General features: G+C 55.3%; 2 protein-coding genes across 2 annotated transcripts in view; both read right to left on the reverse strand.

Annotated features, from left to right (window-relative positions):
* LOC116944051 (uncharacterized) overlaps positions 1-10,589 on the reverse strand; it is a 34,717-nt gene extending 24,128 nt beyond the window's left edge. The window contains exons 1-8 of the mRNA XM_032957442.2: positions 10,401-10,589; positions 9,924-10,109; positions 9,075-9,193; positions 8,103-8,167; positions 5,933-6,059; positions 1,251-1,400; positions 580-658; positions 158-210 (exon numbers count right to left, since the gene is read on the reverse strand). Of these exons, the coding sequence (XP_032813333.2) occupies positions 158-210; positions 580-658; positions 1,251-1,400; positions 5,933-6,059; positions 8,103-8,167; positions 9,075-9,193; positions 9,924-10,109; positions 10,401-10,589 (968 nt within the window). The remainder of the gene's footprint in view (positions 1-157; positions 211-579; positions 659-1,250; positions 1,401-5,932; positions 6,060-8,102; positions 8,168-9,074; positions 9,194-9,923; positions 10,110-10,400) is intronic.
* Positions 10,590-18,565: 7,976 nt separating this feature from the next.
* The window catches only part of ATP2C1 (ATPase secretory pathway Ca2+ transporting 1), a 47,272-nt gene continuing 40,599 nt past the window's right edge, over positions 18,566-25,238 (reverse strand). Inside the window, 6 exon segments of the mRNA XM_032957788.2 lie at positions 18,566-18,718; positions 20,110-20,251; positions 20,836-20,931; positions 22,774-22,921; positions 23,572-23,688; positions 24,796-24,864. Of these exon segments, the coding sequence (XP_032813679.1) occupies positions 18,594-18,718; positions 20,110-20,251; positions 20,836-20,931; positions 22,774-22,921; positions 23,572-23,688; positions 24,796-24,864 (697 nt within the window). The 3' untranslated portion in view covers positions 18,566-18,593.

Consider the following 25,238-nt stretch of genomic DNA (forward strand, 5'->3'; position numbering starts at 1 on the left):
CAGGCTCCTACTGGTGCTACTGCTGCTACTCCTACGACTGCTGCTGCTACTGATGCTACTACTGCTGGTCCCGTGATGCGTCCCGGATCTCAGAGGCGGCAACCGCCCCGGGTAATGGGTCGAGAGAGGCGTGCGAAACCCCCCCCCCACCGCTCACCCGCGCTCGGCACCCTCGCTGGCAGTCAGCGCGCTCAGCTTGTCCCGGAGTCCCTGGAGAGGCAACAGGGCGACTCGGTGAGCGTTCCACGCGGCCACTCGCCCCGGGGGCTCCGTTTCGGTCGCCGTGTCAGCGACCCGGGAAATGTTCCCGCACCCGGCGCACCGCGCCCAGGACACCTCCTCTCGCCGTGGCGAGCAGTAACGCAACGTCTACTCCGCTCCATTGCAAGGTGACCCAGGCAATCATTTAGCAGAGACCTGCACGCTTTTCCTCGCTTAGGAAGAGAACAATGAAACCCAACAACAACAACCTGGCAATGAAGATTCCCATTTCTCACCGAAGCGGGCAACAACAACAACAACGTCGTCTCTATCGTAACAATCGAGGCCGCTCTCCCGCGAGTTTGCGCGACTCGGCACCTGCATGGCGCTCTCGACGATCGTCTCCCGGAGCAGATCGCCGGCTGACGGCCTCCCCTCGGGCTCCTTGCTCAGCATCCTGCGGGCCGAGCGCACGCCAAGGTTACGGCACAGACGCCTCCTCCTCCCGGGACGGCCATCGCCGAACCCGCGAAACCGAAGCCACCAGGCGGTGTCGCGTCCAGGGTCTCGGTGTGCGAGGGCTCCGACATCGGGGATGATCGCGCGCGCGGGCTCACCAACCCACCCACTCACTCGCTCGCTCACTCCACCACCTCCCGGGCGCGCCATCGTCGTCTTTGCGAGAGATTCGTCAGCGGCGTTAGGGGAGCCGGCGGGGAGCCGTCACGACAAATCACGCTGGCGTCTTAGCTGAAGGCGATTAGGCTCCAAGTGGCTGGGCAGTAACTCCGTGATCGATGATCCCTGGGTTTCTCCAGGGGTTGAGTTGCCCACAAGCAGCGCAACTTCACGATAAAGTTTCACTCGCATCGGATGAACTCCGCGGGAGTTTTCCTGACCGCCACCCCCCCTCGTTACAGACAGAGCTAACTCTGGTTGGTCAGCGGAGCGAATGGAATCGCCATTGAGTCCGAACCGGGCGAGGTGAGGGCCCGAGATAGATGGGGGAAGGTCGCGCGGTGAGGCCGTGCGGGGCCAGAGGCGGCGACCTCTGCACGATGGCGTTGAGGGCGGCTGGGCGCGAGGCCGGGAGGGCCGGCGTGGGGCCCTGGATGATCCGCAAGGCCAAGGCTACGCAGCTGCGCGCCGTGAAGGCGGCCTCCAGCACGCACAGCTCGTACAGCACGCAGCCCAGAGACCTGCGCATCGTCACACACGCACACACATCGTCACACACGCACACATCGTCACACACGCACACATCGTCACACACGCACACATCGTCACACACGCACACATCGTCACACGCACACATCGTCACACGCACACATCGTCACACACGCACACATCGTCACACACGCACACATCATCACACACGCACACATCGTCACACACACACATCGACACACACACACCGTCACACACACACACATCGTCACACACACGCATCGTCATACACACATCGTCACGCGCAAACACATATATCATAACAAATATAAAGATCCCTCATATAGCCTTAACATAATGTTGGGGCAAGTGCTGTTCGCAAACACCTATGAAGGCCGGTACGGCACACAAGGGGGTGGGTGGCCAACACCTCGCCCGGCCACCTTTGTCTCCCCAGTGGGCGATGTTTACACATTGCACCAGGTACTTATTTGAGGCTGAGTCGACCTAGGGGAGGCCCAGGACCGGTTCAGATAATCGTCACTGGTGTTGGCCGTGAGCGGGAATCGAACTCGGGTCGTCAGGTGCGTAGCGCTAACCGCGACACCACCGCTCCCCACGCGCGCACACGCAGACAGGCACACACATCGCCATGGCATTAGCACACACAAACACTCGTATCAATTGCCAGACATCACAGTCGATCGCGCTGGATCTGTCTGTGGGGTAAACACCATCCGCGCACAGCGGCGGCCGCGATTCCCGCGGCCGCCGCGGCGTGAGCGGCATGCGGGCAGCCCCATTAGACGCCTCGCTCCGTGCCCCTGGGACAGGCGCTGGTCACGTGAGCGGGGGGGGTGAAGCAGGGCTGTGGGGGAGGTCGGGCGCTCCACTTGTCTCGCGTGGCCGGGGAAGAGCGACGTGTGGAGAGATTCCGCTGTCGGTGATTCAACCGTTCGTTGGTTTTGTCTGAGAGTGGAACTGCAGGTGCATCCACATACCCACTCACCAACCCACCCACTAACTCACCAACTCACTCCACCACCCACTCACCAACCCACCCACTCACTCACCCGCTCACTCCACCACCGACTCACCAACCCACCCACTAACTCACCAACTCACTCCATCACCCACTCACCAACCCACCCACTCACCCGCTCACTCCACCACCCACTCACCAACCCACCCACTCACTCACCCGCTCACTCCACCACCCACTCACCAACCCACCCATTCACTCACCCCCCGCCTCGTGGGCTCCACCAGCCATGCGGGATGTACGCGCTACCGCGCCCATTACTGCCACGCGCGTCACTCCCCTGCCCTGTCAACGAGTAACCCCGCACGCCGTTACCGGCACTGACACTCGCTCCCACAGATGTCTCTCCCCGCGACCCCCAGACACGGACACAGAGAGCGAGCGAGAGGGGAGATTCCTGAAATCCGGCGACTCCACTCCGCACTCCACTCGCGGCCTTCTCCCTCCCGCTCTGTCTCCCCGCCGGTTTCATTAAAAGAGGCGCGCACATTCGAGCGGTAACAAATCCCTAAATCAACCACGACGATCCCACACCGAGACCTCCAATCCCCCCGACAAATAAAACAAGCGAGGAGGATGAGGAGGAGGCAGAGGAGGGGGGGAGAGAGCCACACGCAAAGAGGTAACTACGAAGAACCCCGAGTTGACTCTGCAGATGCACGGCGAGCACCGTGACAGCCCTCGCGGCGCTGCTGCTTGCTGCTGCGAGTGAGCAGCCTGCAGCACAACCTCCTCGCACAATCGTCATGCACAATTACGCACAATCATCTCGCACAAACATCACGCACAATCAATACGCATAATCATGCACAATCATCACGCACAATCATCTCACACAATCATCATCGTACAATCATCATGCACAATCACGCACAATCATCACGCATAATCATGCAAATCACGCACAATTACGCACAATCATCACGCACAATCATCATCCACAATCACGCACAATCATCACGCTCAATTACGTACAATCATCACGCACAATCATCATCTACAATTACGCACAATCTCTTTGCACAATCACGCAAGCAAAAGCAAGGTCCAGCCTGGAGAGTGCTTGGATGGGTGAACACGAATGATGAGATTGATGATGATGTGCAGTTGATATTTAGGCCATTCTTGTTGCACAGTGACACACAACAATCTCTCAACACGTTCGTCAATAACACCGCGCGCGAGTCGTCTTGATAGGAAATTTGATAGGTGACATTTCGGGCAATGGCCCTTCTTCATGGGGCCAACGACACGCACGGCGTGCGTATGGAAGGCCCTCATCCAGCAGCAGATTGACGAAGGGCTCTCAGTGGCTATGATGGCATTCGTGCCGAGTAAAGCTTGGGGGGATCCACGGGAGAGTTTATCTAGCAGTGGACTGACACAATTGACAGCACGTGGGTTCCCGTGTTAATCATGTTGTTGTTTATGGCCCATGGTCGAGAATGATAATGGAGTGGCAGACCAGGGGTGGAACGCATTCCACGCGAGATGACGACCGCCCGAGGAGATGGAGCGATGGAATCAGCTGTCGTGCAGATCGGCTGCTGCCGGGTGGATCGTCACACTGCACGGTCGTGAGGTGGTGGTGGCGGCTTGCGGAAGAGGAGGAGGCCTTAATCCAGCAGTGGATTGACCACGGCAGATGAGGACGAGAATTGCTGTTGACATTGACGCCGGATGGGCTGGGTGTGCGGTTGGTGGGGAGTGGGGGGTTCGTTGTGTTGGTATTCGGGGTGGGGGGGAAGGAGAGGGGGGGGTCCATGGGGGGGTATAGAGCGGGGGGTGGGGCGGCTTAAGTCTCAGACTTGACCGCCTCGCAAAGCGCACGTCTCATGCTGAAGGCGCAGACAAAGACGCCCGCGTGGACCACGTGGGGTGTCTTTGTCTGCGTGAGCAGAGAGCGTGGGCCGCGCGAGCGCTCTGTGTACGACTCACGCGCCAGAGACGCGCCCCGCGATAATTAACCGGGTGGTTGAACGACTAATTGACTGACTCGTTGACTGAGTGGCTGAATGGTTACCTGGCTGTCCTGCTCATCTCGTCACTCGTTGAGTCGTTGGGTGCGTACTGATCGCGCGACTCGTTTTAGAAGTTAACTCACTGACCGATTCGCTGACTTATGCTCTCGTTCACTTAATGAAGAGATTGATCGACTAATTGACTGACTTACCGATAGACTCATTGATTGACTGATTTAATCATTTTAATGACTTAACAAATGACTCTTCGACGTATTCACTCATTGATTAACTCTCTCTTTCTCTCTCATGGGTTGTAGTAGGGGTGTGGGTTGTGGATTGGGGTGTGGGTTGTGGATTGGGGTGTGGGCTGTGGATTGGGGTGTGGGTTGTGGATTGGGGTGTGGATTGGGGTGTGGGTTGTGGGTTGGGGTGTGGGTTGTGGATTGGGATGTGGATTGGGGTGTGGATTGGGGTATGGGGTGTGGGTTGTGGATTGGGGTGTGGATTGGGGTGTGGGTTGTGGGTTGTGGGTTGGGTTGTGGTGTGGGTTGTGGATTGGGGTGTGGGGTGTGGATTGGGGTGTGTATTGGGTTGCGGATTGGGTTGCGGATTGGGGTGCGGATTGGGGTGCGGATTGGGTGCGGATTGGGGTGCGGATTGGGGTGCGGATTGGGGTGCGGATTGGGGTGCGGATTGGGGTGCGGATTGGGGTGTGGATTGTGGATTGGGGTGTGGGTTGTGGATTGGGGTGTGGATTGTGGATTGCGGTGTGGATTGGGGTGTGGGTTGTAGATTGGGGTGTGGATTGGGGTGTGGGTGAGTCGGTGTTGGCACCAAACTCGAGTCACTGCCAAACTCTCGCGTCCCCAGCTCCTGGGCGCGGGGACCGGGACCCTCCGGCCATCACCGCCCCTCTTCAGCAACCTCCTCGCGTGCGTCGTCCCTCCAGCCTCCTCCTCTTTCGCAAATTGGACGCCAACGTCAATGTTTGATGAGCAATTAAGGGCTCTGATTTAGCGCTGCGCGTCGAACCGACTGTGCACCCCCGTGACCTCCATCTAGCGGTCTAATAATAAGATTAATATTCATCGTCGTCGTGTTTTAAATGTCTAATTGTATATTTCCTTACAGTTTGTTTTGAGTGTCAATCGCCTCCGTGCGAGGCCGATTTGTCGAGGGGGGGGGGAGCGAACACCCGCGCAGGAAAGAGACGCGGGGATCGTGCTGTCCGCATTGAGACGCACCGGAAAGTAAGACGCACCCCAAACGTCGACTGTTCCACGTGTCAAAAACTCACGACAGATATGGTCTCGCACGCACCCACCTATCGGATGGTAAGACGCCAGCTCACAACTTTTGCTTATGATCCAGAGACTAAAAAAATACGCGACAGGTCGACGTACAGACAGATGCACGGACGGACGGGTGGACAGACACGCGTACCCACAGCCGTACGGACAGAGAGGCGGATGAATGGGCAGACGATGTACAGGACAGACGGACGGCTATACGGAGATGGGCAGCCAGGTGATGTGACAACGTGACGGACGGACCCTACCAGACGTCGGACTTTGAGTTGTAGCCCCTGCACTGCAGAGCCTCGGGGCTCATGCAGTGCAGGGTCCCCGTGAAGGTGAGGGCCAGGTCAGCGGGCCCCGCCAGCACGCGGGACACGCCGAAATCCCCTGCGGAGTCCAGTCACACACACACACACACAGACACACACACACAGTCACACACACAGTCACACACACAAACAATCACGTGGGTAGGGGGATCACACACACACAGTCACGTGGGTGGGGGGATCACACACAGCCACGTGGGGGGGGGGGGGGGGGGGATCTCACACACACAGTCACGTGGGTGGGGGGGATCACACACACACAGCCACGTGGGGACCCAGTCACACATCCACGCGAGTGGCTAATTTCCTACAGACAAATGGCCGGACAAGCAGATGTGACAGACTGACGTCCAGATGCATAGATGTCATGACGCAGACGGGCAGATGGATGGACATTGATTGAAAGGGCGTTCATGTATCCGGAAAATCCTCTCATGGCTCGTTTCCAGGAGGGCCTTGCTCCATCGGGATGTTTGGCCAATTCCATTAGCGAGAGGGAGTGAGACTCCACGTGGGAGGAAGCCCACGACGCGATGATTCACGTGGACTGCTTCACACAACCCACTCGCTGTGCTGCCACCCCCCGGCCACATCGCAGCCCAGCGGGGTTCAGGGGATTCCACATATCTCTCCGTGATCCACCAACCCTGGCCTCTACACCGCTGGATCACAGCAGTGCGGAAGGTTGCCACCTGCTCTGGATTTCCCAGGAGCGTCCTGTGAAAATCTTCAAGTCTTCCCAGGACATTCAAGGCCCCGGTTTTTGGCAGTTGCATTCCCCGCACCTCAGATTAGTACGGTTGTCTACTACGGTACGAAGAAGTTCAACACACATACAATAACAGCAATTATATTCCACTCAATACGATGCAACTCCGTGTAGCGCTTCCCGACCCCGCTATGGTGAGACACTCTTCCCCCCGAGATACGTGCACACCACAACCACCACCACCGCCGCCGCCACGCTCAACTCACCCAACCGAGCCGCCGGTCTCAGCCCCATCTGCACACATCAGCTCGTTCATTTTATCTGCGTTCAAATTGAATTTGTCTCCATCGGCTTTCGAATCGTGCTCATTACGGGTTATTTATGGGCGCGTTTATGGGATCGAGACGCGCGGCGTTCGCTGCGTTCCGGGCGAGGTAGCGGGCGCCGGGTTCGTGAGCAGCAGCTGCTCGCTTCCCCATCGAATGCCGCGCCGCGGGTTTAACGAGATGGGGGGGAGCTTGGTGATGTCGCCGGTAGTTCCAAGGCACGGGGGGACTGATGGTGGGGGACAGCCGACAGCGACCAGGTTACGCGGCCGCCTCCACCACGCTCCCCAGGCTCATCCACGTCACGCAACCGTGAGACGCGAGGTCTGAGTCACTTCTCTACCGCCCCCCCACTCCACCACCCCCTTCCTAACCCCCTCACCCACAACCCTCCCCAGACGCATTTACATTCGGAATCGTGCAGCCAGCAGTTGATCGCCGTGACGTCATCTTGCCCCTGCAAGATGACGTCATAGAACGACGTCTCAGGTTAACATCCACAGGCCCCGTACAGCCACCCGACCACTTCACATGAACTGAACGTTCGCTGCGTGCGCAGCACTACGCTTAGCACACGAAACACGTTAATCTAGTGTTGCGTAGTACATTGTAACGTACATTAATCCACGTGAATACATGCCACTGTGAACATTTTACACTCTTTTGTCAATCCACTGTTGGATGAAGGGCTCCCTCCACGCCTCATCGGGCACGGCAGATGTTTGGCTTCGCCGCGCCGGTCAATGCAGGTCGATGTAAGGGCGTCCCCGAGACCGACTCGGACATACCGTCGGGCACTTAATGTCACCCGTGGCCGTGACTCCAACTGGGATGGGGCCCTGCTGTTGGCAGAGCAGCGCGCGGAGCGATGCACGCGTCCGTGCGGTTGTGCGGTCCCGAGTCAAGAGCCGCATGGCTCACAGGGTTATACCGAATAAATGAAATGAAACTAAAAACTGTCTGCGCGTGCGGAACTCTGCCGAGGTCCACTTTAGACGCCGCATGGCGACGGACGACGCTCGCCGATTCGCTGACGCGCGGGATGTCCCACAATGCAGCCACCCACCGATCTTCACCATGCCGTTCTTCAGGAAGATGTTTCTCGTCTTCAGGTCCCTGTGGAGAATGTGCCTGCGAGAGAGACACAGAGAGACAGAGACACAGAAAGACAGAGACACAGAGAGACAGAGACACAGAGAGACAGAGACACAGAGAGACAGAGACACAGAGAGACAGAGACACAGAGAGACAGAGACACAGAGAGACAGAGACACAGAGAGACAGAGACACAGAGAGACAGAGACACAGAGACACGCACGGAGAGAGACTTGGGATAGGAAGAGACGAAGAGATGGAGAGACAAGAGATGGGGAGAGACGTGGGGTGGAGCGAGATGTTTTCGGGTTGCACCGCGCATTCGATCGGCTTTGATGTCCGACGTTTCGCACCACCCGCTGGGAGCGGTTCTTCAGCGAGTGAACGAGCATCGTGCACGTGCAGGCGAAACGTCGGGCATCGTACCGAACAACGTGCGACACGGCGAGAAACCACAGGCCTGCACGCGACACTCTCTGTGGGCCGAGCAGCAGCAGCAGCTGCAGGAAGGAGCTGCATCGCCAGCGACCGTGTTTCCCAGCCCCCCTCCCCCAGTGTCCCCCCTGCCTCTCCGTGCACCGCCACCGTCGCTTTGCAAGAATGAATTCACGTCACTCAGTGGAGCTCTCGTCGCTTGTGGAGGGAGAGAGAGGTGGGGGGAGAATCGTCGTTCACCTCGCCATTGACCTCACCACCCTCACAGCCTCGGGCAGCGATATCCTCCAGCTCGCCCGAACCGCGCCCGCACTCGGCACATCTCGGAAGCTAAGCGGCGTTGGGCCTGGATGGCGCGTGGATGGGCGACCATCCTCCACGCGTTCCCCCCAACGATCGCGACTCACGGCGGCGTTCTCCGCCTTGCCGGCCGCTGCTCGGCTCCACCTCGGCTTGCCCCCCACCCTTGCCAGCGTGGCACGCGGGGCCGGTGGGCCCCCCCCCCCACCTGTCGTGGAGGTGCTGCAGGCCCAGCAGCAGCTGCACGAACCACTCCACGACACGTGACAGCGCGAACTGGGAGCCCTCCTGCCGCCGCCTCTCCACGGCCATGTGCAGGTCTCCTCCCTGCGGCGTGGGCGGGAGGCGCGAGGTGCACAGGGGGGCGGTGGACAGAGGGGAGGGGGGCGGTGGACAGAGGGGGGGGGGCGGTGGACAGGGGGGGGGACGGTGGACAGGGGGGGGGGGCGGTGGACAGGGGGGGGCGGTGGACAGGGGGGGGCGGTGGACAGGGGGGGGCGGTGGACAGGGGGGGGGCGGTGGACAGGGGGGGGGGCGGTGGACAGGGGGAGGGAGGACACGAAGTGTTGTTAACCATGACACCTGATCCATAAGATGAAGCTACCAAATGTCCAGCTTTATCGCGGGTAGTCATGCTGGTTTGTAATTGGCTGTTCCGGTGGCTGGCCCTGCTTCGTTGTTGTAATCTGCATTTTTTTTCTGTAAGATTTGCTGGTTCATCCAGGATGTTTCTATCGCGCGTTGTCGCTTTAAGATGTTCTCTGTTCATTTTTTGTTTGTTGCGGTTGCACCCGACTCAAGAGCCGCATGGCTCACAGGGCTATAACTCATCAATGAAACTTCAAGCGCCACTCACAATACCGCCGAGGGAGGCGCTACATGTACGGTGGGTGGGGCTACACGATCAATGGGCGGGACGAAGGCTTCTGTGGGCGTGTCTATGCGGTAGTGGGCGGGCTGAGACACGGAGGGTTGGCTCGCAGCTGGCCGCGTGTCGCGGTTGAGCGAGCGAGCGAGCACGACCGTGGCGTGGACGCGTGGCGCCTCGTCGGCTCACCTCGCAGTGCTCCGTCACGATGTAGAGGCTGGCGTCCTGCACGAAGCTGCCGTGGAAGCGCAGCACGGCCGGGTGCCCGAGCCGGGACAGCAGCCGCGCCTCGGCCAGGGCCCGCGCCTCGTGCCCCGGGGCCGCCCCCCCAAGCGGAACCTCCTTGAGCACCACGCTGGTGTCGCAGGGACAAGGCTGCTCTCACGTCTCTGGGAGGCTCAACAGCGACACGTGGCGAGCTGCCAGCCACTCCCCCCACTCCCTCCGTCACTCCCGCCCACTCGTACATAACCACGCCCACTCGTACATAACCACGCCCGCTAGTACATAGCCACGCCCGCTAGTACATAGCCACGCCCACTCAAGCACTAGCTCCGCTGTCCACACAGTGACGCTGCCTCTGTCAGGTCTCGCGAGTAGGGCACGAGGCCAGCAATGAGCACCGATGACTGCCGTGGTGCTGAGGAGTCCTAACGGCGACAAAACCGACCCACGGCTGCGGGGGCCACGGGGACCCACGTACGTGGCCTCCTCTGCGGCGGCCTCGGTGTCGCGCGCCAGGTGGACCCGGCCGAACGCGCCGTGGCCCAGGGGCCCCAGGAGCTCGTAGCGGCCTCCTGCGAGCGGAGCCGCCGGCTCAGCGCCGCACCCCTTCAAGCGCCGCCGCCGCCGCATCCTCCTCCCGCTGTGCTAGTTACAATAAACAACAACAACAATGAGAAGCCTCGGCAGGGGGTGTTGCTGGGATGTATTCATAAATAGTGTGATCCTGTTCTTTGGTTCTTTCGGTAAAGTCACGTAGAATGAGAATAAAATAATAAATTGATAAAATAAAATAACAAAAATATTATCACGACGTTTCAGCCACAACACAAGCGGCCTTCATCAGGTGAAGGGACGAGACTGTCTGGAGGACAGCGCTGGAGTGGATTGTGTTATTTTATTTTATCAATTTATTATTTTATTCTCATTCTACGTGACTTTACCGAAAGAACCAAAGAAGATTAATTATTGCAGTCACGAAAGCTTTAAATTGAGAAGTGTGATCCCGATGTATATACGAATGTTGAACTCCTTTCGCACCAACCGTACGTAGCCAACCGCGCTAATCGGAGGTGCGGGGAAGGGCAGCGAGCGAGCGAGCGGCTCGGAAGGCTGCGGGGAGTTCCCATCCCGCTTGGGGGGGGGGGACTCGGCCCATCATCCCTCCGGAGGGGAGGGGGGGCGAGCAAATGAGCACCGCTATGTAGGGGAAGCCAGCAGTCGTTGTGCTGTGGATAGACTCGCCCCCGTCATAGGAATGTGGAATGCTCCACCGCTGGCTCTGCAGGGCTATAAATGGGGAGGGGGGGGGGTGCGCCGATCCATCGATGCTCGTTTGCGTTGCAGGACATTGGCTTTGGCTTTTGGCTAAATTGGGGTAAGTTTACTCGAGGGTGGGACACGCAGCAATTAGGAGGAAAGCAAATTCAATTAACGCCCAGAACGACCCCGCAGGTGCGAGGCGCGGAAACTCAATCAGCGTGGGGGGCGCCGCGCCGAGTCGGGGGGAGGGGGGGGCGGACGGAGTACTCACGCAGGATTCGCATTTATTGCCACTTAAATGCCTTAGCGCCTTCCGTCTCATCTCAATCATTCCAATGCTCGTCAGTAGCTTTTGTTTAGACTCTGGGGGGGGGGGGGGGGGGGGGGGGGGCGATGACAGCTGCCTCTGAGCGGCTATGCACGGTTCGAACCCCTGCACTGGAGATGTTACGTTAACTGAATACGCGACGGACACACGTGTTCCAATCCCCGCTCGAGCGCCGATACAATGCTGGTGATGTAGATGATTATGACGTGTTGTAGATGATTATGACGTGTTGTAGATGATTGAAGTGTTGTAGATATCGTGTTGTAGATGATTATGACGTGTTGTGGATATCGTGTTGTAGATGATTATGACGTGTTGTAGATGATCATGAAGTATTGTAGATGATTATGACGTGTTGTAGATGATTATGACGTGTTGTAGATGATTGAAGTGTTGTAGATATCGTGTTGTAGATGATTATGACGTGTTGTGGATATCGTGTTGTAGATGATTATGACGTGTTGTAGATGATCATGACGTATTGTAGATGATTATGACGTGTTGTAGATGATTATGACGTGTTGTAGATGATTGAAGTGTTGTAGATTATTATGACGTGTTGTGGATATCGTGTTGTAGATGATTATGACGTGTTGTAGATGATCATGACGTATTGTAGATGATCATGACGTGTTGTAGATGATTATGACGTGTTGTAGATGATTGAAGTGTTGTAGATATCGTGTTGTAGATTATTATGACGTGTTGTGGATATCGTGTTGTAGATGATTATGACGTGTTGTAGATGATCATGAAGTATTGTAGATGATTATGACGTGTTGTAGATGATTATGACGTGTTGTAGATGATTGAAGTGTTGTAGATATCGTGTTGTAGATGATTATGACGTGTTGTGGATATCGTGTTGTAGATGATTATGACGTGTTGTAGATGATCATGACGTATTGTAGATGATTATGACGTGTTGTAGATGATTATGACGTGTTGTAGATGATTGAAGTGTTGTAGATTATTATGACGTGTTGTGGATATCGTGTTGTAGATGATTATGACGTGTTGTAGATGATCATGACGTATTGTAGATGATCATGACGTGTTGTAGATGATTATGACGTGTTGTAGATGATTGAAGTGTTGTAGATATCGTGTTGTAGATTATTATGACGTGTTGTGGATATCGTGTTGTAGATGATTATGACGTGTTGTAGATGATCATGACGTATTGTAGATGATTATGACGTGTTGTAGATGATTATGACGTGTTGTAGATGATTGAAGTGTTGTAGATATCGTGTTGTAGATGATTATGACGTGTTGTGGATATCGTGTTGTAGATGATTATGACGTGTTGTAGATGATCATGACGTATTGTAGATGATTATGACGTGTTGTAGATGATTATGACGTGTTGTAGATGATTGAAGTGTTGTAGATATCGTGTTGTAGATGATTAGGACGTGTTGTAGATATCGTGTTGTAGATGATTATGACGTGTTGTAGATGATCATGACGTATTGTAGATCATTATGACGTGTTGTAGATGATTATGACGTGTTGTAGATGATTGAAGTGTTGTAGATATCGTGTTGTAGATGATTATGACGTGTTGTAGATATCGTGTTGTAGATGATTATGACGTGTTGTAGATATCGTGTTGTAGATGATTATGAGAGAGACTTCTCTCACATAAATTCGAAATGTACATTTTAAAGTACCGTGCAAAGGGCACGGTTTGGAAATCCTGTTGTACATCGTTAGTAATCTATTATATATTTCTTATCGTTAGTAATCTATTATAGATTTCGTAATCTATGATATATGGATAATAGACGTGTCGTGTACTTAGGACGTTGCTTTAATGGTGGAGAGTGCACGAAGTCAATAATATATCGTCGCTCGCGTCAACGCGAAGTCACTTTGCGTCTGCTGCGCTCCCTGTCCAGGGATATTGGTGGGGAGCTGCTCCCGTCTGTACGTCTGTACCCCCGCCCCTGCACAGGGCCGGACAGAATCGGAATATTTCAGGATGATGTATTTATACTGGAGGAATCCGACGAGCTATAAAGCTCTTTTTCATCGCTGTCCATGGGGGGGCATAGCTCCCCTCTGGGGGTTGCTGGGACAAATGTAACAATTTAAAGGCGGGAACGGCACAAGTGGGGGTGGTGTGGATAGAACCACGCCCGGCCGCCTTTGTCTCCCCCAGTGACGATGTCTACACACCGCACCAAGTACTGATTTAAGGCTGAGTCGACCGAGGGGAGACCTACACGACACACACACGTGCACATCTACCGCAACAAACAAGGGAGAGGTTACAGTCTAACGAGAAACTCACATCATCTTGTTTCATCATCTCATCATATAATCAGCATCGTTATCTTCATCAACACCATCACCATCATCTAATTAGCATCGCCATTTAAAACACATCATCGTCATCAACCACGTGATCATTGAATCTACCTGCACGCGTTCTCTTCACCACCCAAGACTGGACACTGGAAACCGCGGAGTGGACGAAAGTAACCCCCTCAACCTGGAGCCTGGATCCTAACCCCGGAGTGGAGTCAGCAGCCTCCTCAACCTGGTGCCTGGATCCTGACCCCGGAGTGGAGTAAAGTAACCTCCTCAACCTGGAGCCTGGATCCTCCACCCGGCACCTAACACGTGACAAGTTTGATGCGGGGTAGGGGTCAGCGAATCGGCACGCGTGGTACTCGCCGCGGAGGGTCACCCTGGAGCCAGCGACAGACAACGCCCCCCCCAACGCCACCCCCCCAACGCCACCCACCCCCCGTTCCCAACACCGCTGTGCCACGCGTCTCACGACACAGCCGCGGCGTCATTCGCAGAAACGACAGCGCCCCCCCCCCCCCTCCAAACGGCCGATGACATGAACACGACGCAATGAACACGACGCAATGAACACGATGCAATGAACATGCCAGAGTGGCCTGGCGGTGAAGGCGGACAGGCCGCCACACGCCGTGGCAGAGCCACTGTCCGTGGGCTGCCCGCGTCCCGGGACTCGGACTCGGCTTGCGGTGTCGACACCTCGCCCCGTGCCCAACGGACAGCGAAACGCGACTCAGCGCGTCTAAATAACGATCGTCGTCGTCGTCATTGATACTAACTCGGAGCCCTTTGTCAATCCACTGCTGGATGAAGGCATCTCCACACGCTGTGTCAATCACGGGGGGAGGGAGGATTGTTTGACCATACTTCACCACGCTGGGCAGCGCGGGTTGGCGAAGCGGCATAGCGTGGGGTAAAAAAAAAAAACCCAAAGAGCTGGAGGAGGATCGGTCAAGGCCGGTGCGGACATCGCTCGCCACTGACGACAGCCGGGGGCCGGGATTCGAATTTAGTTCGCCGGGTTTCGGGGTGCAGTGCGCCGCTAACCGTGCACGCGCGCAGCGCGATTAACCCAGACGCCCCCACTATTATTACAGAAGTCAACATTTCATTTGTAAAGCCTCCTCGCGTCTCCTCCTCAACGATTGTTAAATATCGCATCGCTCTGCTCTGTAGCTCACGGAGCCGTCGCGTTCGAGAAGCCGCGAGTCAAGCGAACGATCCGCGGAGCGTCTCTGAGCGGAGACGCCCGTGCACACTCACACGCGGCAGTGGGAAACGACACCGCGGGGTCTTTTAAAAAAAACACAACACAAGCGGGGAATTAATCAATTACCACCACCATCCGTGTGGCTCAGCGAAAAAGACACACGCACACCAGTCCACCTGACCGTAAGCACGAGCGAGATCAAGCCAATGAGTCCGGGATTCGAGGACTCGCGGATTCAGGATCCCACCGCCGCCGCCGCCGCAACCTCCCTCACCTGCCAGGTGTCCCCGTGTCCTAGCAACGGCGCTCCCCACGCAACGCGGCCGCTCATCCCTGCGGAGGCCGGCCGAGCCATCACTCAGCTCCACATGGCGACTCTTCCATTTGTCTGCGACCTTTCTGGGCTGCCCTCGCGAGCGGCGGCGCGCCTCTCGCTCCGCTGGATCCGTGCCGCCGCCCGCGCTCGTTCCGCTCGCGCGCCGCGTCGGTGGATTTCGGGCTGCCACCTCCGCGGTGCAGGAACAAAAACAACCCGGGAACAACGTCGGGGGTGGTGGGGCTTGAACCTCACAATCGCCGTGGAAGAGGGGAGAACCACGGCGTCAATGAGTGAGCACTGCGCCCCGGTGTTAGAACCACGGTGTTAGAACCACGGTGTCAATGAGCGCTGTGCACCGGTGTGTTAGAACCACGGTGTTAATGAGTGAGCACTGTGCACCGGTGTTAGAACCACGGCGTCAATGAGTGAGCACTGTGCACCGATGTTAGAACCACGGCGTCAATGAGTGAGCACTGTGCACCGATGTTAGAACCACGGTGTTAATGAGTGAGCACTGTGCACCGATGTTAGAACCACGGTGTTAATGAGTGAGCACTGTGCACCGATGTTAGAACCACGGTGTTAATGAGTGAGCACTGTGCACCGCCACCTCCTGGCAAGGTAGCCAGGAGGTGGCGGGAGAGCGATGGATGCTTGAATCTATCCGTGTGGAGCGTTGTTACCCGTCGTTATGCCTGGGTTTCCTATTTGGACTTTGGGTTCCTCATCCACGGGTTTGGCTAAACACCGCAATGTAGCCACTGCACGCATGTCGATCTACTAGATTCCCGTCTTCACCAACCTACTCGAACCAGCGTGGCGTGCGGTGAAACAGCCGGCACAGTGCGGGGAGGCCGTCATCCAGCAGCGGAATGGCGAAAGGCTGTGCACGCACCCACGTGCACACATTCTAGAATGCGCCACCAAGACTACCAAAAAAGAAACCACCGCACAAACACGAGGGGGAATGGATTGTTTAAGTGAAATGTGACCCCTCGGGGGACGGTTCATTGAATCTCCGATGGCAATACAGTAAACCCTGAGCACTACTCGGGCGCAAGCGTCGATGACGCTAACCGCGCACTGACGCACGTGTCGTCAACGGGACCCCCGCGAGTCCCCGACTACGACTCGGCGGGGCTCTCGGCCGCGCGCTGGGGTTACACACCGCCCGGCGGTTGCGGCGACGCTCGCACAGCCGCACAGCCGCACAGCACGACCGCAGAAACGTCGCTCAGCGAGGCTTTCCCAGATAAATGACTCTCACTTAATCTGCCGCTATCGGGCGGTTAGAAAATAAAAAAAACAAATCGATCCCATTCTTTTTTCTCCGAGTTTTTTTTAAACCACTCTCCGTCTCTGCTGCGGCCCCACGAACCAAACGCGGCCGGCTTGCGCAAAGTCCGATGGAGTCACCGCGCGCCAACGCACGGCATCTGCCCGGAAAACTCGGGAGCGACTCCGTGGCGCCCCGCGGCAGGCACGGCACAGAGCCGAGAAAAATGATCTTCGCTCGTGCCAAGTCGCGCCACCGGGAGCTGCAAGGGCTTCCTTAATTGCTGCTAGCAAAGTGCGTTAGCCATATGTCAATTCCGCACAGTCAACGGCCAATTAAAAACGAGCTTCAAATCTACAGTGCGAGACGGCACAACGAAGTCCCTGAGTGCGGAGGAGCGAGGTGGGGTTGCGCGCAGGACCATAGGGGGAAAGACACACACACACTGGCAAGCGTACAAGCCTTCATCCGGCAGCGGAGAGAAAATAACCGGCAACGGCGACAAGATCCCCAAGTGAAATTAAAACGCAGGACGTGGCACATTCTTGGATCAAATAATTTTAATTATCAGAAAATACATTACCCTGAAATTCCTCACTATGATACAACTATAATTACAGGTATTAAAAACTGCCAAATGTGAATGGATAAGGGTGAGCGAAACAGTCAAATACCGCAGGGTAATACCGCCACCATCTACGCGTTACAATGCGGACCTCCTACAGGGAATACAGTTAAACAGACGACAGCAGCACTTCCTACTGTGAGCGACATTGCTTGAAAGAAACCCTCCGGAGCGATGCATGGCGCGAGCTGCATTTATTTTGAATTATCTTTAAGAGCAGTTTTTGATTTCGCGTGTCCGCTCACGACCGCGGCAAACGATGCCCGACGCACGCACGGCCCAACGTCTCCACTCCACGACGGGAGCAGGGCCGCACGGTTCAGTGGTTTGCACATCGAGCATGCCACAACACAGTCCCACGCACGCGCGCACACACGCTAAGAACGAACACGAGATGTGACAACACCGCGCCACTTCATCGCTTTGACAGCGGCACAGACTCGCATCATTGCTTTGGCGACGGAAATACGCACGCTTGATCAGGAGGGTGCGTTTCCTCCGGAGGGGGGCGGTGAAATAAATACAACGGTGAAGTCAACGGAACGCGGCCAGCGACGGCAAAATAAACAACAGAAGTGGTTGTGTCCGCTTTGGAAGCTGCCGTCAGGATTCCGAGCGTGCGGCGCGACGATGACCCTCGGCCCGCGAGCGCCGTGTCTGGCGCTCGCTGCGCCACGGCCTTCAGCTCCGGAGCTCTGGGCCCTCGATGACGAGATGGCCGAGGTCGCCGTGCGGGAAAAAGCGGTGGACAGGAGGTGGACGATCGGTCACCACCAGCGTTGCCACTTCCGCCACGTCGACCGGGCTGCGGCGGACGAGGCGGCGGCTATTTTGAGAGCGACGCGGTGGGATTGAAAATAAAAATAAATGCGAGGCCGCAAAACAGAGGCCCCCGCACGCAAACGCACGCACGCGACAACAAAAACCGACGACGGCAAGGAACACCGAGTGTGCACGTCTGTGACGAGCGTTCCACACGATGCGATGATGCCAGCAAGCCGAACCAAGTGCAAGGACCGTCCAAACAAATACTGCCGCGCGTGCGAAAGCATCACCACTTGAAAAGGCAATAAAACGTAATAGCATTGTCCCTTGGAGAAAACTGCGGGGAGAGGAAAAAAAAGCATTATAAAAGTAAAATCTGTTTCAAAACCGGCCAAGGTCGCCGCACGGCCCCCGTCGTCCGCGGCGAGGTTTTTTTGTCTTCGGCACCGGCGCGTGGCATCCCCAACACCGCCCCCTCACCCCCCCCCCCCCCCCACTTTCCCCCCACCTCCCCCCACCCCGCCGGCTGGGATCACACTTCAAGGAAGGATCCCCCCCCGTCGTGCTTGCGGGAGAACAACCTCCTCCGCTCCACCGCCTTCATCACCTCCGACGCGATCCACACGGTCGACGTCAGCCCCAGCAGGAAGAGCAGATCTGGCGGGAGTGTCAACAGGAGCGCACAAAGACAAAGATCTCCCGTGCAGCATTAACAGACCGTTGGGGCAAGTGCCGATAGCGAGCACCTGGAAAGGTCCGCACGGCACACGAGGCGGTGCGTGGCCAGCACCACGCCCGGCCGCCTTTGTCTCTCCAGTGGCGATGTTTACACACCGCACCAGGTACTCATTTGAGGCTGAGTCGACCTACGGGAGGCCCAAGACCGGTTCAGATAATCGTCAATGGTGTTGGCCGTGAGCAGGAACCAAACTCGGGTCACCGGGTTCGTAGTGCGCTAACCGTTACAAGACCGCTCCCCACATGTGCAGATGCACGCACATGCACACAATCACATACGCATGTGCATGTGCGCATACACAGTTACACACACTCACGCGCAAACAATAAACTAATGAATTATTGATTTAATTTGTCTAGAACTCAGGCAGGTACCAATGGGACTACCACTTTTTCGTAAAATGGGATGCGATAGACAACTGGTCCTGGGTGTAATGACCACTAGGCTCGTATTTACAGCCAGATGAGCGCACGTTGATCTGCTGCCGCCACTACCAGCCCAGGATAGCGCTGCTTGCAGTGAAGCGAGGATGAGCTGTCATCTCAAATATTAAAATGTTAAAATACCGCAAGCATGGCCAGCTGAATAAAAGTACGCACGTCTCTAAAACCGTAACGCCACGTAGCGCCCCTCCCCGCGGGACAAGCGCAGGGGAGAGGTTTCGTCTACGGTGCTTTCTGCTCAGCCGCAGAGACGCCACGGGCGGCGAAGATAAATTATTAAAATTACCGAGATTTTCTTTCGGCAACGATGGCAGGCGACATGCGGGGGGAACACTCGGCAAAGCACTTCGGAGGGGCAAATTGTTCTGCTGCCAAGAGGGCTAAGTTGGAAATATGTTTTCCAAACTCTCTTTTCAAAACTGGTCCAGAAGAAATGACGGCTGCTGCCGAGACACGTCGTGGTGGAGGGGGTGGGCAGAAAGCAACTGCCCCTTTTGCGCCTCTGATCCTCACACAGATGCACACGTCATCAAACGCACGCACGCACGCAGCCTGGCACGCTACCAACATGCATAACGACACACGGGCACACACACAACCATGCTGACACATTGCCAACACGTACACACAGCCAGACACACACAGCGTGACATTGACACACGCAGGCATGTCATCGCACACACGCACGCACCGACACACCGACACAAAGACTCACAATGACACACACCACCACACTGACACCCACACACACCATTACATAGCCACACACACCCGCTGCTACAATGACAAACAGACATGCCACCAGGGCGGGCGATAGGGGATGGGGGGGCAGGCAGGGCGGTGGCACCGCCACCCTCTCCTCTTACCCACTGCGCTGAGGTTCTCCGTCTGGAACACCTGCTGCAGGGGTGGGAAGTAGATGACGGCCATCTGCCCCATGATGCTGCCCCCCACCGCGTAGCAGAACATGCGGTTGCTGAAGAAGCCGCTCTCGAACACCGACTTGGTCTGCGGGCGGCACGGACGGTGGCGTCAAGAGCCGCCGCTCGCCGGCATCCCAGCGACGAATTCATTTCCTCACCCGGCACACCGCATCCACCATACCCCCCCTCTCTCTATCTCTCTCGTGCCACCGACACCAATCTTGTCTCACTGAGAAAATATTCCATGAGGAATTAAAAACCTGGCCCTATATTCTCACAATCCTCCGTAAATCAAAGAAGCATCATGAAGTATCTTGGGAAAAAAAACTTGATATCCCACAAATTCTCACTGTCCAGAAAGTAGTGGGATTTTATTGAGGAGGAAAATTTAAGGGATGAAATAAGTGACTTATTAAGCTGATTGTGCGGCCATCTGTGCGGACATGATGCTAGAGAAACTGCCAACACACGACAATGTGTTCTCGCGCAGCAAACGTGGCCGTGTTGATTGCCTCTTAAAAAGTGTTCGTGCAGAGTCGCTGACCCACGATGAGTAAAGAGCAGCCGGTAATGAAACCAGCTCGCGCGTAAAAACATTTAACCGATTATCTTTTTGGCAAGCGCGGTTAACGCGGAGCCCGTGTGTGCGGGGATCCCACGCTCGGTAACCTGCGATCGCGAGCTCAGGGCGTTGAACATGTCGAAGAAGACGAAGCAGGTGAAAGTCATGGTGGTGTCCCGGGGCGTGATCATGTTGTCCTGAAGCTGCATCCGCGCAGGGCGAGAGGAGCGAGAGCGTTACCCTCCGAGTGGCGGGGGCACACCGTTACAGACGCGGTCGTCAATTTACGCGCGCGCCGTTATTAACGACGGTTAATTTTTATTTTATAGTTTCAGTTTCAGTTTATTTATTTTGGTATAGCCCTGCGAGCCATTCGGCTCTTGAATCGGGTGCAACCACAACAAACAAAAAAACGAACGAAAAAACATCTTAAAGTGACTATGTGACTGTGCAAACAGAAAATCCATGAAAAAACAGCAAAATATTCCTGAAATAGCACCGTACACCAACGCTGTGTGCAAAAAATCCCAGTGGGATGCAAGTCAAACAAGAACAACAACCACAAGAAAACTTAGATTAAGGCCATCAGTCTAACTCCGTACTACAACAAAACAAACCAAGAAACTTTTCGAAATCACCAAAAAATAAAGTCATAATTGCAACGTAACAGTGATCATAGGGACTGTAACCGAATTTTTACAATAAACTATAACATGTAACACCAAATCCTAGAGCCATAGCTGGCTGCATGAGTTACTCCACAACAACAGAAGTATCAGTCGGAGTATCACATTTTTCAATGCACCTTTAAGATCAGCACGCTAAATCAAAATACAGATAATACTTTGCAGCGTCATCTGGAGCGAAACATTTTATTTTATTTTACACCAATGAATAGCAGTGGCAGCTAGGGGTGTACAACTCCTCTAGAGCAGTTTTGAGAGAAGATCTCATTGGTAGCGATTCAAGTTGCAGTTTATTGGCAATAGCATTCCAGAGCCTGGGGGCATCAATAGCAAAGGCCCTTCCTCCAGTTTTTGTACGGCAATAGGGAATGTGAAGCTGGTAAATGAGCGAAGACCTTAGGTCAAATTTGTTCTTTGAAACAGAGAGGAGCTCCAGCAGGTAGTCTGCGGATTTTTTTGTAAGTACATCGTGAATAAATAAGATCTGGTGCACAAGCCGTCGAACATTAAGAGATGTTAAGTTTGACCCAATGTAGAGATCACAGTGTTGAGTCCTATATGGGCAGTTCAATGTAAATCTTAAGGCTGAGCGATAGATGGAATCAAGCTTCTTCAGTACATTACTTGGGGCTGATTTATACACGATGTCACAGTAGTTAAGTAGAGGCAGTATGGTAGCTTTTATCAATTCCAAACGAAACATTGGGGGGAAGCAGTGCTTGTGTTGATACAGAAAACCAATTTTTATTTTTGTCTTTTTACCAATATAATCAATGTGATCTTATAAATTCAGTTTTGAATCCAGGATGACCCCAAGATGCTTATAGATATTGACTTGCTCTATTTGACAATTATTTAAGGAATGTAATTGGGGAAAAATAACTTCCGGCTTTAGTCCTGGTGAGAAGCATAGCACCTTGGTTTTGGAGGTATTCAGGACTAGTTTAAGAGCAACTAGCTGATGTTGTAGTTTGTTGAAATCACCCTGTAGCTTAGCAATCACGTCATCCGGAGAGCAGCCAGCAGTAATCAGTATCGTGTCATCTGCAAAAATATTTACCCTGGAATGATCCAGGTCAGTGCCCAAGTCACTGACATGAAGAGAGAACAAAAGAGGGCCGAGGATGGAACCCTGTGGAACCCCTTTTGTTATCTTAACACTGTTGATTACGAGCGGAGCGTGGTCTGGGAGGGAGCGATTTATGCGAGACGCCACGGGTGCGTGGCGGCCTCCTCCCCGCGCGCAACGATCGTAAACCGCAGCACTGCGGCCGCGGCGCCAGCGTCGCGCACGCAGATGGATGGGGACTGGAACGAAACGCGCTCGCGCCTCCGTAGACTTCCGCGGGCAGCCCTCACCTCCCTCCAAAACACGAAGAGGGTTCCCGAGACGATGATGATGGCGGAGATGAGGATCTTGGAGATGAGGCTGCGGGTGAGGATGCTGTCCTTAACGTTTCTCGGAGGCTGCCGGATCACGTCCTTGTCGACAGGCTCCACGCCCAGACTGCATCGGCAACAACAAATACACGCTCGTTACACAATACAAATACACAACAGAATTACACAATACAAATGCAATTACAACACAATGTGGATTCATAGAGTGAAGTAATGCTCAACCATGTTGGTATGGTGGTCTCCCAGTAAAGACAACTGTGCCCCCCCATCCCCCGCCCCTACAGCCGCCACCCCAACCCCCCCCCCCCCCCACCTTTGTCTTAGCTGCAAGGGTCACGGTACGGAGCGATCACATGTACACCGAGTCGACGCAGTGCTGGCAAGGTATGTGTTTCACGTTGTGTCAGTGTGTTTTGTGTTTGTTTCTATGGGTCTCAATGTCGTTTATAAGCACGTCCATGCGTCTCAACGCGAGTTTACTGTTCTCCATGGAAATCTTTGCGAGCCAATACAATTACGCGACGCGGACTTATGTGGCGTCTAAAAGCTCCCCCCAAAAACACACCGGTGTACGCGGGCTCCACGGTCAATGTGCCCACGTGACCGCGGGGCGCTAAGCAAGAGTCCGGGAACTGAAACCACACTGGGACAGAACATCGCCGAGCTGTCCCGCAGGGATCGGCCTGGTCGTGACGAGCGGCCAGAGTCTCGCTCGCCGGTGACGCCGCGACGCGACGCGAACGAGCGAGCAGGTACCTCTGGGCGGGCGGCCCGTCCATGATGATGTTGATCCACAGGATCTGCATGGCGTTGAGCGGGTTGGGGAAGTTCATGAGCGTCGCCAGGGTGATTAGAGTCAGGGCGGCGATGCTCCTGCAACGCACGGCTCACCGTCAGCATCGTCAACATCGTCAACATCGTCATAGCTAGTCGGCCAACAACTATCCACTGCTATTCATCGCTTGTAAAGTCTCAATCCCTCTAGCACCTGCACTTGAGATCATTTAACTGAGAGGCCATCGACTGCAGAGATGGAGCAATGAGATGAGCTCGTGCGCAGGTGCTGGTCGGAGCGTCAAAACGCAGGATCGTGGCGAGACGGTGACGGCTTTAAGAGGCCTTCATCCAACAGCGGACCGATCACGGCTGACAATGACGACAGCGGCAGCGACCTCTGCCGTGTTTAGCCGTCGGTAAAGATGACGGATAAAACGAGAAGCCCACCCGGGCAAAACCGCCCTCATTAAATCGAGCGGCGCAAAACAAAGAGAGAGGAATATTTTTTTTCGCCGTTCCTTAAACACGCTTTCCACTCCAGCGACGGGCGCGGCGCGCGTGGCGCCGGGGTCGGCCCTGCGTGGGCTGCGCCACCTGCTCAGAGTCGATTACCGCACCCAATTATCGCGGCATCATGCGCGACCCCTGCCCTCGTCGACGTGACGATCGGGGCGGCCGCAGCGAGCGGCACTTATTTATGAAGTTGGAGCGGCGCCTCGGAGGACGGGCGCGGCGGGCGCGGCGAGGTCATCCCGCAAACGAGGCCGTGCAAAATACACGACACGACTCTAAAACGCTCGACGTACGCGCAAACCCGGCGATGTCAAACGCCACGATCCACAACAACAACGACGACGGGAAGCCACATTTCCCTGGAGCGGCGACTTGCTGTTCCACGCGATTACGTTGCCACGTGCACGACTTGCAAGCGCTTGCACAAGATTGGAGGTTGTCAAGGTACTCCGTTATTTTAATGAAGGACAGATAAAGAATGCAAGACTAGCTGATGGATCGCGATGTTTTGGCCACGGACGTCTCGAAACAGACTCATCAGTCATTAGCTGTGCGGGAACTGGCAGAAAATGTAATTCGTGTTTGCGTAATTAGGGCATTTATCTCGTTGAATTATGACCATGCTCTGACAGTGCGTTCCGTCTGCAAATGTGTCCCGTGTCCGCTGAAAAACAAACAAACATGACTCACGTGCTCAGCTGAAATCTCACAAAGTTCTTGATGTTGTAGAAGATGCCCTTCCCTTCCTCGATGGCGGACCTGCAGGGCAAGTACATGGCGCAGAGGCCAACGTCGTACGCACCCGGGTAAGACAGGCGGACAGAGATAAACACACCGAGACAGAGACAAGGACACGGACACATGCACACACACGCACGCCGACAGTTGCACAATTTTGTTGTCCTTCCCCCGCACCTCTGATTAGCACGGTTGGCTATGTATGGTGTGAAAGAAGTTCAACGTACATAGAGACTAGGACTGACCCAGGGACACACGTACACACAGCTATAAGATAGGGGACACCAGGACACACAGACAGAGTCCCGGCTCCAGGCATCTCGAGACTGCCCTGCGACTCATCGGTGCTACCCTGACTGCCCCGGCTGCCCATGGGGCTCATCGTCGTCGTTGCT

The sequence above is a fragment of the Petromyzon marinus genome, chromosome 20 (genome assembly GCF_048934315.1).
Source record: "Petromyzon marinus isolate PM22_M1 ecotype Great Lakes invasive population chromosome 20, UKy_Petmar_22M1.pri1.0, whole genome shotgun sequence".
Lineage (NCBI taxonomy): Eukaryota > Metazoa > Chordata > Hyperoartia > Petromyzontiformes > Petromyzontidae > Petromyzon > Petromyzon marinus.